Here is a 16822-nt window from a genome sequence, read left to right on the forward strand (position 1 = left end):
TTTATACGGTGCAATATGTTCCATCGTCAAAACAAGACGAAGGAAAAAAGTTAGTATCATCAAAACATTTATTTGGTTGTATCAAAATTAGAATTACAAAAATGTTTCACAATAACAAAAGTGACTTCATTAGAAATGATTCATTTGAATAATACGCATATATTAATTTTACTTGTAAAATTAAAACCAATGAAAGAAATGTAAAATTAGCATTAAAAAATACGTATATTGTGAAAGAACAACCTAAATACGTTGTCCCACTCATCAAACTCCGGTTACATGGATTTTTTCACTCTATTATTTTCGAAAAATTGAATACGTAATGTTTTCCATGATAGTTGAGAATGTCAAGTAGTTATATTATATACTATAGAAAGTATATAAATTATTATATTAATGAAAAAAACCCAGTGAAAAACGCTATAAAATGACGCACAATTTATTACATGAATATTGAAAGCAATAATGTTGCGTATTGAAATATTTAGCTCATTGAGCGATTAGAAAAATAATGTTTATTATTAAACATTTTAACCGGATAAACCCAGGTTTCTTCAGTATTCGTGACTCGTAGACGTAGGTTTAATCTTGCGTTTTCTATTGTCGTAATATTAATTCTACGACCGCGGACTGACAGTTGACCAGAACCTAATATTGTGACGATACGATTAAAATTGTAACTATACTTGAGACCTTAGAATTCAAGGTGAGTGGCGCATTTGCGTGATGTCTAGCGGCTCCGGTAACCACTTAACACCAGGTGGGCTGGAGCTCGTCCACCCATCTTAGACATAAAAAAAAAAAACTAAAAAAAACCCAAACTTAAATCAGTATACATTTGTTAACGTTATCCTCATATCCCATTTGTTAGATTGGCAAACTAATGCGTGAAGACGGTGTGGTTGATTGAAGTTTTCATTTGGGGTGCGCTTTCGCTCCGCTGGTGTATTGATTGTTTGAGTTCAACACCTAACTTGTTATTTAAATACGTTAAGATTTTATGAGTGCTCACAAACAGCTTCTACTTCTGTTCTGTTTGACGCGGTACATACGTGCAACTGCATTATACGGAAATAATTTTTTATGATAATATGTTCCTAGTCATAGCCACAAAATAGTAAAGTTATCATTTGATTAGCTAATTCCTGCGGTAGTCAGGTTTGACGTCAGATGGGTGACTCTCGTGAAATTTTACGTCAGAAAAGGTGTATCCAAGTTCGTCTGTGTCTGGATGCTACTGGTTACCGAATTACCCTGGAAATTGTTTTATTAAAGCAAGGTTTTAACTCACCTATTGCCGCCGAAATTACGCAAGCTCCGCATCCACGCACTGTCGGAAACTATCATCCGAGTATATGAAGTTAGAAAAAAAAAAACTGTTCCTCCTTCAAAAATACATTCCTAATATTATATTATGGTAAATTTAAACACGTATTTATAAAAAATATCGTTTATGACACAACACTTAAACATCCATTCAACGGATCGATTGCTTTACAAAACAGAGCTTACAAACAGTTTTTGTTTTATGTAACGTTTATAGGTTTTTCTTTTAAAATTAATATTTCAGTTCACATTTCCATAGTGTAGTATAGAAGTGGTATTAAACGTGCTTTTGGTGCAAGGGACGGGGCGGCGGTGGCGGCGGTGGTATCGTTATAGAGGAGCGCGCCGGCGCGGACATTGCACCCCTGATAACGGGGCCGAACTCAGAAAACTAATTTAGTTATTACTGATGGTAGGACCTCTTGTGAGTCCGCGCGGGTGGGTACCAACGCCCTGCCTATTTCTGCCGTGAGGCAGTAATGCGTTTCGATTTGAAGGGTGGGGCAGCCGTTGTAACTATACTTGAGATCTTAGAACTTATATATCAAGGTGGGTGGCCCATTTACGATGTGGATGTCTATGGGCTTAAATAACCACTTAACACCAGGTGGGCTGTGCTCATCCACACATCTAAGCAATAAAAAAAAAAAAGTTAGAGAGTCTAAATTAGTAAATCAATACCTCGGAGAGATTGAAGATTTTGTTTTTTTTCCGTTTTTCCTACCTATTCGAGTAACCTTAAGGGGTTATACTAGATTCGCCGAAGGTATAAGTGAGCTCACGGGGCTCTAACACTAGCCTTAGCCTTAGCTCTAAAACTAGCCACTGACGTTGCTAACACTAGCCTTAGTAAGAACAGTGCTTCACCGAATCTATTGCCGGATCGGAAATGCGACTCACTGAGAAGATCCGGCGAGAAACTTAGTGGGCTGTGTCTTTGGGTTAATTTGCTCGCTGAATCTTTCGTCGTCACAAGCGACGGGTTCCACGAGAACGGTGAACGGCTTGAGGTACCTAAAAGCACCGTTAGTGAATCGAGAGGATCCGAAATGACATGTTTTCCGTAACTGTTTGCAGGTAGCTTTAGGGACTATTCGAACTACGCCCAGACGAGTCGATGAGCTCACGGGCTCAACCTGAGAGAATTTGTTAACAATAGCTGTAGTAAGAGCAGTGTTTCGCAGGATTTACCATCGAATCGGAATCGTGTCTTACTGCTCAGTGGGCTAGATTTTAAAATACGTGTTTTATTTTTTGAAGGATTTTATGACCTGGTAACTGAGACCTTTAAGTCATGTCTTATTTTAATTTATATTCATTTTTTTATGAAAAATGATATTATGGAGTGAAATAAAATGAAGATGATTAATTGGAGACATTAATCAGCTGGGATGAAATTAAATGAGATGATATGGGATGAAATATAATCTCAGTAAAATGGTGGTCATTTACTAAGGTTTTTTCAGTGGACTTTTTGAAGGATCCCGAGAAGTTACATCCAGCGGCTTTCTTTCATTTTCCCACTTTTATGCACTTTCACAGATATTAAACAGTTAATAAACCACCATTATTACACATTTAAACCTGAAGAAACACTAAATAGACAAAATAAAATAAATCACACGACTTCACTCCTCGTGTTCCCGCCAAAAAGTCACGTGTATTAATGTATGAATTTTAAAATTAACCACACGATTTCTAAACAACAGTGGCTGGTAAAAAAGGTGTTTGTTTATTATAAACATATTTTTTACACACAAAGAAACTGGAACGTCTTAACCAACCACTTTTTTTAAAAATAAATTTAGAAAATAACATATTTCCAACTATATCATAAGAGCTAATTATTAGTCATTAGTTTTTGGAATTGATATACTGAAATAAAACATCCGAATTTTAAATGAATGTTTTTGGCGGCGTTCGGAAAAATGAATGAAAGAAATCAAGGTCGCATCGTGTATGGTTTGCCTTGACAGATGTACCTCATTCGATCGTATCAATTGCATTTTATTTTTTATGTTTCTCACACTAAGATTTGGATGTAAAGTAAGCTTATTAAGTTCAAAGAGCAAACAATAATATCCTTAGGATCTGACGATCCTTATCTGAAGATAAGCAAAGTTGAGGTTTTATTACTTGTATTGATCTGGTCAATTTTATAAAACATACTTAATGAATATAATGACAACACGTATTTATATACAAAAACCAATTGACACTAATATTGGCATATAACCGTATTGTTCTGGACTGGAGACCACGTACCGGTAAGCGCAGCGTTGTGCGTCCCCCTGCCCGGTGGACCGACGATCTGCGGCGACATGCTGAAGAAGATTGGATGCGGAAGACGGACGACCATTCATTGCGGCGAGCTTTGGGAAAGGCATCCAGCAGTGGAGAGATACAGGCTAATGAAGATGATGATAGCCGTATATTGGTAATAACCCCAAGTGATGTGACGTAGGCGTCATACGACGTTTAGTCGTGTGCGAGTAATTGCCTATTAGCTATAGCAGTATCATAGAAGAGGCGGTATTCACAACACTAATAACCACATACAAAGCACCTCCAATCGTTATTTTTAAATTCGAGGTTTAATTTTCGTGTCTGATTCCGGCTCATAGCGTCGGAAAGTGATCGAGGCTTTCTCGGAGAGAGCCGAGCGCTCCCGAGTCAACCCGAAGGCAAACCCGCCTGAAGTAAACGGCAGTTTGTATTGTACAATACGTAGTGTTATCAATAATTCGAAACGATTACCCCGAAATATAGAACAAGTAAAAAAAATCGGTTGTCTGTAAAGTCGGTTTACTGACGATAGTTGAACGTGACAACGTCGTAAGAAAATACGCCTCAGAGCGAGGTAACGCCGCACGAGTCATGTTTTTTCATGCGTGCAGACGGCTCCATCGAATTATAAGACGTTGTCACGTCAAAAACTCCTAAAATTTTATACAAAAATATAAATATTAAAGGTAAAATTAAAGGTACATTAAAGGTAAAAACCCAAGTCAAAATCACTATCTGGAAACATTTACCTTGAGGGTATTTGGAAATCATTTTCATCTTACGTGCAACTTACATATGCAACTATAATATCTTATCCTTCATATCATATTAGACGGAAACCGTCAACTTAATGAATTTATAGACAGTTTAGACTTAGATCACATATCCATTATGGTTGGGGCTAATCACAATGCATTATTGACGGGCAGTAAGCACTTAGTAGCCACAATTATGAGTGTACTCTATTCAAAGGACAAAAAAAAAAGAAAAAAAAGTTACCTAAATCAGTTAGAAAGAAGATTAAAATCTTTTTTTCGTTAATATCCCCAAACAAGACTTCTGTGAAATTTGTGGTTACAAAAATACATTCTGGTGTAACATTGATAATTTATAATAGTTTATAGTACGTTAAGTAACCTGAACTTTAAAAGTGGAAGATGCAAGAGACAACAGAAAAAATCTGAAACTTATCTATTTAAATATATATACCGAAACATTACTGGGAAGCGATTTTGATATTCTTAAATTTTCTCAAGAAAATCATATATTCACGGAAATTTATAGAATATCGCCACCCCGTTTTCTTCATAGAGTGCGAACTGCGAATTCTAATAAATTTTGGCAGAAGAAATTGTACGGAGCATGCGCGAGTCTGTATAGATTCTCTTCACCACGCAGGTGACTCAAGGATACAGAGTCGATACCATGAGGACAGCACGGGCGGGAATGACGTTTACGATTCTGTCACAAAAAGGGGTGCAATTCTAAAAGAAACAAATGGTGTCGTAACGAAAAATCCGCGTTCACTACACGTAATTTGAAGTCGTTTTTGTAAGGACTGTAGTCGCCGCCAGTGAGCGCACAGACGTTAAAACAGAATATAGTAAACGCTTTTATTTAATTTTTGTATACTTTAAAAGTTGCAAGTCAAATTAGAATCGCTTTCTCATATCCTACGGAGTTGAATTTTGACATACTTCATTTCGATGACAATGCATTTTTATGGTAAGCATAATCTGAATTCAGGATTAGCTCCAGATGTTTATTTTTTACATTAAGTTAAGTTAAATGATGACCATAAACAATGTTAATAAACTTACATAGCAGAAAAGGGGTTCATTTTATTTTTCGAAATTCCCGCGTAAAATGACAAAAATGGCTACTGCACAATATGACGTAATTCGGGGACTCAATACAGTACAAGTTAAGCACAGATTATACTTTAAAACGTAGCATTCCTGAATAGCATATGAAAATTTGCAAATATAAATTTTATTGACAATATAAAAATTTAAATAATTTAAACTAGTGTTTACCCAATTATTATAATCATAATTCGACCATAGTCTGACACTTCAAGACTTAGATTCAGTACATCTTTCATTTTGTAAACATTCGAAAATAAAATTAACTACATTCAAATTGTGATATAGATAATTCCAAATCTTGTTTAGTCAATTGTACCCGACTGGGATAAATGCTATTATAGTTTTTTTTTTAATTATCTAAACTCGATGAAGTTCACATAATTATGTTTTGCTTAAACTGCTACTTGTTTTAATATTACATTATTATCTTTAAGGGAATACAGAGAATTGGCGTATAGCCCCAGCATTGCTATTGTTCACCAGCGACGGTAACCATTTACCGTCTGATGGTCCCTATCCTCGTTTCTCCGAAAAGGCAATATAAAAATTTAATATACGAGATATATATTCGAAAACATAGATTATTGTTTGCCTGCCTATCTCTGGATGCATTTACGGGTGGCAGGACGTTTTCTGAGCCCCCACGGGTAGGTACCACCACTCTGCTTATCTGCCGTGAAGCAGTAATGCGTTTCGGTTTGAAGGGTGGGGCAGCCGATGTAACTATACTAACTACTAATACTCTAGTTAATAGTGAGACCTTAGAACTCATGTTTTAAGGTGGGTGGCGGCATTTACGTGGTAGATGTCTATGGGCTCCAGTAACCACTTAACAACAGGTGGGTCGTGAGCTCGTCCACCCAACTAAGCAGTAAATAAAAATAAAATAAAAACGAAGCAGCAATGCGTTTCATTTTGAAGAGTGGGGCAGCCGTTGTACTGTAAAAGCTGAGACTTTACAACTCATGTTTCAATAGTGTTAGCTATTGAAGTGATCGACATCTATGGGTTTCAGTGATCACTTACCATCAGTGAACTCATGCACCAATATTAGCAATTAAAAAAACCGCCACCTACCGCAGATTCATCATACTTAACGTGACCATTAATTTATTTTGTCAAAGCGGGACATTTGCGGAATTATATAATGATAAAAAGTATTTAGTGTTTTTCAAGTATTTTCTCATAGAAGACTAGCGGCCCGCTCCGGCTCCGCTCGGGTCTTTAACAAAAATTTCAACGATATTTGACGTTGTTTTTTTTTTAAAATAAAATAACATTTATTGCGGCATAACTTTAATAGTTAGACATATGCTGTCACGACACTTTTTGTAAATAATAATGTGTCCTACAAAGTCGCAGTACATTATTTTATTCTATGGTCAATAGTTTTCGCAGTGCACGCGATGCAAAGAATATTTTAGGTAATTTTTTACACCTTGGGTAACATTATTGGAGTTTTAGAAAGGATCCCTAATTTTATGTTACTCGGGAATAGTTTAGCTTCCAAACAGTGAAATATTTTTCAAATCGGTTCTGTAGTTTCGGAGCCTATTCAATACAAACAAACAAGCAAATCTTTCCTCTTTATAATATTAGTATAGATAGAATAACACAAAAGAATCAAAGCACTACACACAAAATAGTACTCTGTAATAGTCTGTACCTCTTTTATTAAATTAGCCCATATAAACACTTCTAGCCCTATGTTGAATTGAAAAATAAATTTGTCGGGTGATCTGTTTGCAAAAGCGGAACTATGTCGGCCTCACTGGGGATACCGGGACAGAATGCCCGAAAGCGGGACTGTCCCGCCCAAATCGAGACGTATGGTCACATTAATCATACTATATGATGTGCTATTACTATGTTTTTTAAATCGAACTTCAGTTATGTTAAAACCGTTCAAATAGCTGAAGAAGTTTTTTTTTCAGGAGATTTTTTCCAGATTTTAAACTTTAAATGGCTCTTCTGTCAAGTTTCAAAAATTTCACTTAAACCATATAGCCTTTTATCCCTCGAAATGTTCATCTACTCATTCATTCGTCTTTTAAATATGAGGAAAATACGATTTTTTTTTATTGGCCGAGCAGGCAGATGAGCATACGGCCCACCTGATTGTAAGTGCTTACCGTCGCCCATGGACTTCAGCAATGCCAGGGGCAGAGTCAAGCCGCTGCCTTCCGCTTAATACTCTCTACAAGCCTCGTTTGAAGAAGGACATGTCATAGCGCTCGGGAAACACCGTGGAGGGGAGCTCATTCCAAATCCGTAGTCCATCCATTAATTAGTCATTGTCTATTTTCTGCATTGATTTTTTTATCATCACCGGGGGTTGGTCTCTCTGGCAACGAGAGAGTTAAAGCATAGATAATACACATAAATTAGTTACAGATAAGCAACTCAAACCCTCAACTAAAATGTTTACGGGCGTCGGCCACTAGATGGCTCGCTTCGATTAGTTTTTCATTACTCCGATAGCAGTAGCATATTACCTATCCTATATTTTATTTTTAATGAAGGATTTTAAACTAAATTTTCTATAACAAATAAAGACTTGTCTATGATTTAATAATGTTTTATTTTCTGTGTTTATACAAAAATTAAATGCCTTAACTTTAACAACAAGATGTCGCTAGTTTTTTTTTCTTTTTTTATTGCTTAGATTGGTGGATGAGCTCACAGCCCACCTGGTGTTAAGTGGTTACTGGAGCCCATAGATATCTACAACCTAAATGCGCCACCCATCTTGAGATAAGTTCTGAGGTCTCAAGTATAGTCACAACGGCTGCCCCACCGTTCAAACTGAAACGCATTTTTTTTACCTACCTAAGCTGAGAGGCTAATCCAGCGGAACCTTAACTAGTAGGTGAGCTCACGGGGCTCAAACCTGACGAAGTTGCTAACACGAACCCTAGCAAGAGCCGTGCTTCGCAGAATCTACCACCGGATCGGAAACGCGACCCACTGAGAAGATCCGGCGAGAAACTCAGTGGGCTGTGTCTGAGGGTTCATTTACTCGTCGAGCCCTTCGTCGCAAGCGACGGGTTCGACGAGAACGGTGACCGGTGCTTGAGGTACCTAAAAGCACCGTTAGTGGATCGGGAGGATCCGAGATGACGTGTTTGGGGCGACGTCGACTGTTTTCCATTCTTTCCGCAGGATCGGGAATGTAGTTACCGGTGACCACGATGAGAGGGTTCTCGTGTCGTGCCGCTTTATCGAAGTGGCGCATCGACGCCGACTGCATATACTTACTGATGGACTCGTAAGTCCAGGTCGTCATGGAGGTCGACGTTCCTGACGAACCACGGGGCTCCGACGGCTATCCTGCAAAAACGGGATTGAATAATTTGGAATGATTTTAAGTGAGTGCGGGCCGCGTGAGCAAACACTACACTTGCATAGGTCATGACGGGGCGTATGCAAGTTTTGTAGAGTGTCACCTTATTTCTAAGGGACATTTTACTTCGCCTGCATATCATCGGGTAGCGAAACGTATTACTGCTTCACGGCAGAAATAGGCGGGGTGGTGGTGGTACCTTCCCGCGCGGACTCACTAGAGGTCCTACCACCAGTAAAGTTTCCATACAAAAAAATGTTTGTCTTAAAGTAGCGCAGTTTCAGTGCTCTGAGTTAAACATAGCGCTCACGTTGCTAACCAAACAGCGCCTGTTTAGAACCGACCTATCTCAGTACAGGTAAAATTAAGTGTAAATAAATAAACATGCAATAAATACATTTATTAATATAACTACATATTACAAGCGTTCTGAATTCCGAGCGTGGTTCTGTTTGATAATTAGTCATTCTACATCAACAAAGTAACACGGTCGCTATGAAACCGACGGCTTGGGATTATTTACTGTTATATTTTATGGTAAGTGTTTATTTATTTACGTTTACTGGTTGTAGGACCACTTGTGAGTCCGCGCGGGTAGGTACCACCACCTTACCTAGTTCTGCCGTGAAGCAGTAATGCGTTTCGGTTTGAAGGGTGGGACAGCCGTTGTAACTATACTTGAGACCTTAGAACTTATATCTCAAGGTGGGTGGAGCATTTACGTTGTAGATGTCTATGGGCTCCAGTAACCACTTAACACCAGGTTGGCTGTGAGCTCGTCCACCGGACACCGGTGCATCGCTCAACACGAATGCACCGGACGTCTTATCCTTTAGGCCACGACGACTTCAACTAGGTGTCAAGACGTGCGTCCAGGACCGTCATTCAAAAATAGTGTAAGAAAAAATGATTTTATTGTAAAAAAGCGTGGGGTGCTTTTCAGGATATTATCAAAATAACCCTTCTACTCATATCTGTTCATAAAATATTTATAACTACTGATACCATGTACCGCATATTTCGTTAGTTTTTTAAACTATTATTTATTATTAATTTTTTAGTTGAATTTCAATATTTTTCAATATTTTTTTTATATTGAATTGTCATCGGTCTTTCTATAATTGTCATAAGTCTGTCAAATTTCGAGTTCATCCGACGTTTTAAAGGGGGTGAAAATCATGTTCAAAGATTCCGTTACAAACATACATACGTCTGAAGCTAATAAAAGCGTATTAAAAACAACACAATTACATTCGAAGATCTGCAATAAGCAACTGATGTTTCTGTTTTCAGATGAACCAGTTCCAAACTATACTATCGAAATGTGACAACTACTACGCCATCTTGGAGAAGAATATGGATAATGAAACATTTCACGTTTACGAGCCTGCATATGTGTGAGTATCTCTTCAGGATGTACCCATGGTGAAATGGTTTGACGTGCGCACAGCAGCCATGAGACCGTTTTGTTACAGACTCCTCATGTTAGGTAGTGGTGCGCCACCTACCATTCAAGGTGGGTGGCGCATTTACGTTGTGGATGTCTATGGGCTCCAGTAACCACTTAGCACCAGGTGGGCTGTGAGATCGTCCACCCATCTAAGCAATAAAAAAAAATGTTAAAGTGATTTTACATCCTTTTTAATAACCACTGATGCTGAGTAAGCATAGTAAGAAATCTCTTAGTAATAGTTAGCGACCGAAAGTCAGTCAGTCGTATTTAGTCACCCATCGGAAGCGGTCTTAGACAATATCTCCTTTCTGCCAATTTCCATAATTTAATTGTTTGTGTAATTGAACCAATAAAAGTGAAATCTCTCTTTCAAAATTCTTTTTTAAAAACCTAATCGGGAGACCCCGCATAACAGTTCCATACTTCAGCCCGCTGAGTTTCTCGCCGGATTTTCTGAGCGGGTCGCGATTCCGATCTGGTAGTAGATGTATTCGTGAAGTGTCTCCTTCGGAGGCGCTCGGGCAGCTGTTAACAAATCCCACCCCTCCTGACCGAGTCCGTGCACGGTCACCTGTCCTGGTGAAACTACAAAGACCTCCGGGCTACCAGTAATACTTCCTTCCTAAATAAACCATGAGATCGGGATGCTGAGACCGCTTCTTGTTCCAATTATGACAACTCTGTTCACCACGGCTTAGTTTCGGTCAGATGCACTCATTAACGCAAGTCTGTTCGACTAATGATCAGAAGATCCCTGTTTTTTTATCACGTGATAGCAGCTTCATAGTGCTGTTACTACTAATTTTCTAATACGCGTTGGTGGTGGTAGTATTCCCGCCTTTATATATAGCCCACAGTAGTATTTTGTGAAGGTTAGTCGTAGGTTGCGCCTAGAACCGGATCAGGGCGTCTTGTAAGTCCGCACGGCTATGTGCCATCATCCGCTTATTTTCTGCCGCGAACCCGTACTACAGTTAGAAGGTAAGAGACTGCAGCTAGAAAATAAAATTGAGAATCAGATCTCATGTCTCAAGGTGGAAGATGGCATTCACGGTCTGTCATGTCTATGGGCTCCGAGGACCACTTAAATTCATTTATAAGACGTAAAATTAATTGTCGCCATGGTTTTCTGTAATGTCTGTCGGTAGACCGGCCGATTCATTGCTCCCTTGGCAGCAAGACGTTGGCAAGACGTTGGCAGAGTCCTCGGGCACTGAAAGTGACTATCATCACTCGCTTTAAGACATCAGGCCAAAATTTTAAGTGGTGCTCGGTGACTGTCCTCCTTCCAAACTAAACTGCTACGCATCAGGACAGTTGTGCTTGTGTCATTTATTGTCTTAGATTTAGTAATAATTGTTGATTGAATTAGACAAGTTCGCAATCTTTATCATTTTGCTATTTTAATTGCCCTGTTTACTCAGGGTCACAAGACCGCAAAGCTTCGAATGATATGACTGCATTAAAAACATTGACCGTGTAAATGAAAACGTACGCGGATAATTAAATATTAATTTGTTTATATTAAAATTAACGTTGCACAAAAATAGCGGTGATTTAACGTTTGTATTTTCCTTGAGTCTCCTTGAGTGGGATCGTTTTGAGCGGTTTCGATTTTGTTTTTGAAGTTAATCGGTTTTATTTTTGAATTTATCTATTGTTGTGAAGCAGCCGTATGTTTAGATGGCAGGCTGTCTTGTCTTAATAACCTACGTTGTTGGAAAGGCCTTAAAACTACTGGAGAGGAACATGGTGGAATCTTGCTCCCGGCTGGATACGACAGATCTATAGGCAAATAGAAGAGTAATTTCATGCTTCTCCATTTCCTTCTGCAAGAAGCTAGGCTCGCAGAAGCTCAAGATATATTAGCGAAAACGGTACGGCGCCGCTTCACACATGCGGAACAAACAACATAGCTCAAAGATGCCCCTCCATTAATAAAGGACATAATACGTAAATTATTTTCTACTTATATCATGTCTCGCTTAGAATCAAACCCTTGACCAACATTATATAAATTAAGTTAGTGTTTCTTGCTTACCTATTTTAAAAATGAATTCTCTTCTTTCAGAGATGATGTCGATTGGGATATGATGAGCTATTCAAAGGATTGTTACATCGAAGTGGCTTGTCTAAAAACTACCCATGCATGCAATTCCCATCCCGCGAAGTCAAATGCCAGCGTTCATGAAGTCGTAGATGATGATTTTGACAAGCTAAGACAGAACATCAATAAAACTGATAAGAATGAACCAAAGGTTGATGAGGATGAGAAACATATTAGTCAAAATAATCGAAGTGATGATAAAAACGATCAGGATGTTGAAAATACAAACAATAAACTTGATGAGCAAGAGATGAGTAATAAAACAGATAGTGGATCAAAAAATGATAAAAACAGTACAAAAGTTGATGAAACAGAGGCAAAAATTGCTAATAACACTCATAATTCTAATAATGATGTACATCACGATAGTGAGAATAACAAGAACAGAACCGTCGACAGTCAAGAAGAACATGAATTGTATCACCTAAAAAATGATGAAGTTGGTCCAAAAGTAGATCAAAATGAGGACCAAGACAATAAAAAAGCTGATGAAACGGACCAAAAACTTACCAACAACACACAAAATTCGAATAATGAAAATAAACCTAATCAAGAAAGTAAAAACGTAAATGAAACCGATCAGCTAATTGACAGTAGCACACAGAACACACAAAATTCGAATAATGAAAATAAACTTGATCAAGAAAGTAAAAACATAAATGAAACCGATCAGCTAATTGACAGTAGCACACAGAACACACAAAATTCGAATAATGAAAATAAACCTAATCAAGAAAGTAAAAACGTAAATAAAACCGATCAGCTAATTGACAGTAGCACACAGAGCACACAAATTTTGAATAATGAAAATAAGCCTAATCAAGAAAGTAAAAACATAAATGAAACCGATCAGCTAATTGACAGTAGCACACAGAACACACAAAAATCGAATAATGAAAATAAACCTAATCAAGAAAGTAAAAACGTAAATGAAACCGATCAGCTAATTGAAAGTAGCACACAGAACACACAAAATTTGAATAATGAAAATAAACCTAATCAAGAAAGTAAAAACATAAATGAAACCGATCAGCTAATTGACAGTAGCACACAGAACACACAAAATTCGAATAATGAAAATAAACCTAATCAAGAAAGTAAAAACGTAAATGAAACCGATCAGCTAATTGACAGTAGCACACAGAACACACAAAATTCGAATAATGAAAATAAACCTAATCAAGAAAGTAAAAACATAAATGAAACCGATCAGCTAATTGACAGTAGTACACAGAATTATAACGTACGTAATGAGAATACAGACAACATGAACGAAATGATGAAGAGTACAACAGAACATGACCCGTTAAATAAAATGTTGGAGTGTTGTGAGTTCTTCAAGAAATTATTTGGAAACAAAACCACTGGTACAACAAATGTAATCGCAGAACATATAACGGCCGGTGAACACGAGAATAAATCGAATATACCGGTTTTCGCAATTACATTGGCATGTTTATTAGCAGTCGGTTCTATGTTGTTCGTTTTTGTCGCATGCCATAAATTAAGCGAGATGTTTCAATCTGGACGATACTGTGAGTTTTTTTTATTATAGACTAAATTAACCTGAAAATTCTAAAATATAAGGGTATATATGCCTATTAACAAAATAGTAAGAAGTTTATGAAGTAGGTCTTTTTTACTGTAGATCTGATAACGGTAATGGGATGGGTGTACAATCTCATGTCGGTACTAAGGCTTAACATAATCGAGGCCTACAAATTAGAACTCCGATATAGAGTACAATCTGAACCAATCACCTCCTAAAAATCCCTGTGAAATCTTTAATCTAAGTTTAAGGCCCCGCGCACTAGGCAGCCTGGTTGCGCAACAAGGCTGCGGCAACCGAAATATTTGAGCAGGCAGTAATAACAGCCAATCGACGCCCAGTTAAGATCCTTTCGTCGAAAGATTGGGACTTTATCTCGTAAAAAAAAACCATGCCAAGAAAAGATACTGGATTCATCCTCTTTTTCTAGAACGGCATTAAAGGCTTATTCTATAACTATTTTAAAGCTGTTCGTACATACCCAGACCGGTTTTTTTAAATACAAGTAGAGATTGTACAAGCATGCTGTGTCATATAACTAACATTTGGCAAAACGAATATGCATTAGCTGCTACAGCAAGTGCGCGGGAACTGACAGTAGCCACATACATTCGCCAACACTTGCTCTGGCTACGCATAGCCAATTGGCTGCCGTGCAACAGGCGCGTTGTATTGGCTACCGCAGCCAAGAGTTCCGGGCCACCAGTAAATTTTCAATCATATAAAAAAAAAAAAAAAAAAGTTCCGGGCTGTTTATGGGCGCGGGCTCCCATGCAACGCCATATATTCATCTCCATATATATACCGCAGTCCGGTTGCCGCAACCAAGCTGCCTAGTGCACGAGGAGTCTAATACCACACGGCCAAGCTTTGTTCTATCCATGGCTTGTCGACTCGGTATGCCGCTGTATGCTTGCTTTCTTCTAAAAATAATATTATTACGATTCCTAACTACGAGTAACATGGGTCAGCGGTGAAACTGGGCGGTTTGCGATGTCCCTTGACCGAATTGAGTGAATTTCAGATGTTCCTTCACCACGAATTATAATCATGCGTTTCTTTTTATGTTTCAGATTTGTCATCGTGAGGCTAATTCCGTAATACGCTTCTGAGCCTCAATTATGCTTCGCCGTACATATCTGCTAAAACGAACCTCCTTCCGTTTCTCTGACGGTAGAATTACAGAAAACCTTTTCTTAATAACAACAACAACAACGGAACAAATCGATCAGATGAACGAATTTGGAGTTTCTAAATTACCGAAAAACCGTACTCATTCTGAAACCAGAGGCGGTTAAGTATTGGCGCGATGCTGCCACCTCATTTGACATTGACATTTCATATCTCTAATACAAACCCTAAAGAGACGGTTTGTTCCCTTTGCTAAAACGGAACACCCCTAGGCCGAAGCAAATGGAAATCAATATTCGTTTATTAAATGATGTTATATTATTATTATTTTATTTGAAGAACAAACATAATTCTGAAAATAAATATACTCCTCCTCCTCCTCGCGTCGTTTCCTCACTGCTGAGGGTCGTGACCATTATAATTCGACATGATTTTACTCCTTGTGATGTCCCGCCAGCGCCTCCGATCATTGGCCGCATGAAGGGCGTCGTGGAATGGGATCTCTAGTGTGGTGCGGATTTGGTCGAACCACCTTGTCGGACTGCGCCCGCGCGATCTCTTTCCCTCGATCTTCCCTGACACGAATAGTCTTTCTAAGCTATCCGGTGTTTTCCGAGCAATATGACCGAAGTACTCGAGTGCGCGGCGAAGGCAGAGTGTGGATAAAAATAAATATACAAAACAATATAAATCCTACAAGTCGCAATCACTTCAATGTTTCCGATTGCTTGATACAACGCAGCTCATCTGGTCAAAATATAAACAGACTACGGTTTTTACTTTTAAAGTAATGAACTTCTATACCACGGTACAGCCCTTACATTACCCTGATAGGGGCGACATTTCTGAAAACCCTTCCTTTTTGAATGGCTAGATAATGAAATGCAGGAACTCTCAAGATTCCAATGCATTGACGAATCAGTCATTCAGGACAAGTATACAACTGGGTAGGGCGCTAAAACATCCTTGGACCTGCGGTCTGATCTCAAAAATATGCATGTGGTTCGGCTCCCTTTTTTTGGTCAGGAGGATATCGCTGGACTTCCGCCCTCCACTGAAGGACGGGGCATGTCGGAGCCGAACCGATTTTTTTATGATTGTAGGATTACTGGTAATCATGAGGTGTTTCTAGTTACACCAGGACAGGTGGGATTTGCTAACAGCTGCCCGAGCGCCTCCGAAGGAGACCTAACAACTCAAGAGCAGTTGCTTCGCGAATGAATCTACTACCGGATCGGAATCGCGACCCGCTGAGAAGATCCGGGGAGAAACTCAGCGGATTGTGTCTATGGGTTAATTCATTAGTCGTGCCATTCGTCACAAGCGACGGGTTCGACGAGGACGAACCCGCCCCTTGTAACAAAGGGCGAGTAAATTAACCCGCAGACACAGCCCATTGAGTTTCTCGCCGGATCTTCTTAGTTGGTCGCGTTTCCGATCAGCCGGTAGATTCTGCGAAGCATTGCTCTTGCTAGATAGCAACGCTGTCAGGTTTGAGCCCCTACCTTGAGTCACCTACTAGTTCAGTGAATCTAGAATAACTCCTCGATGTTACTAGAATAGGTAGGAAAAAAAGTTTCCTGCTAGACCGACGATGATCCGAACCGGGGTGAGCTAGAAAATGTTTCTTATCACAGTTCCGGTACACATTACAATTAAAATAAAACGTTGTTGATAGTGTCACAGTTTCGAACTCAGGATGCGCTCCGCAGATACACCATTGTGATCCTGTTTTTATGTTTATAATTTTATTATTTAT

At 38.7% G+C, this 16822-nt stretch overlaps 2 protein-coding genes across 7 annotated transcripts in view; one reads left to right on the forward strand and one right to left on the reverse strand.

Annotated features, from left to right (window-relative positions):
• Positions 1-1643, reverse strand: part of LOC114245230 (uncharacterized) — a 37121-nt gene extending 35478 nt beyond the window's left edge. For all 3 annotated transcript variants that reach the window (XM_028177325.2, XM_028177324.2, XM_028177323.2), the window contains exon 1: positions 1292-1643. The gene's annotated coding sequence lies outside the window, so the exon portion shown is untranslated. The remainder of the gene's footprint in view (positions 1-1291) is intronic.
• A 3396-nt stretch (positions 1644-5039) lies between these two features.
• On the forward strand, positions 5040-15384 carry LOC114245228 (uncharacterized). 4 transcript variants are annotated; one of them, XM_089730009.1, is made up of 5 exons: positions 9235-9360; positions 10117-10220; positions 12348-13429; positions 13478-13918; positions 15006-15384. In XM_089730009.1, the coding sequence occupies exons 1-5, from the start codon at positions 9319-9321 to the stop codon at positions 15017-15019; spliced, it is 1683 nt and encodes a 560-aa protein (XP_089586135.1). In that variant the 5' UTR covers positions 9235-9318; the 3' UTR covers positions 15020-15384. The 4 variants fall into 4 exon arrangements, with proteins under 4 accessions (XP_089586133.1, XP_089586135.1, XP_089586134.1 ...); XM_089730008.1 differs by having other exon boundaries at positions 12348-13249; positions 13298-13918; XM_089730007.1 differs by lacking the exon at positions 9235-9360 and adding an exon at positions 5040-5337 and having other exon boundaries at positions 12348-13918.
• Positions 15385-16822: the final 1438 nt, after the last annotated feature.

Source organism: Bombyx mandarina, chromosome 09 (genome assembly GCF_030267445.1).
Source record: "Bombyx mandarina strain Sakado chromosome 09, ASM3026744v2".
NCBI lineage: Eukaryota > Metazoa > Arthropoda > Insecta > Lepidoptera > Bombycidae > Bombyx > Bombyx mandarina.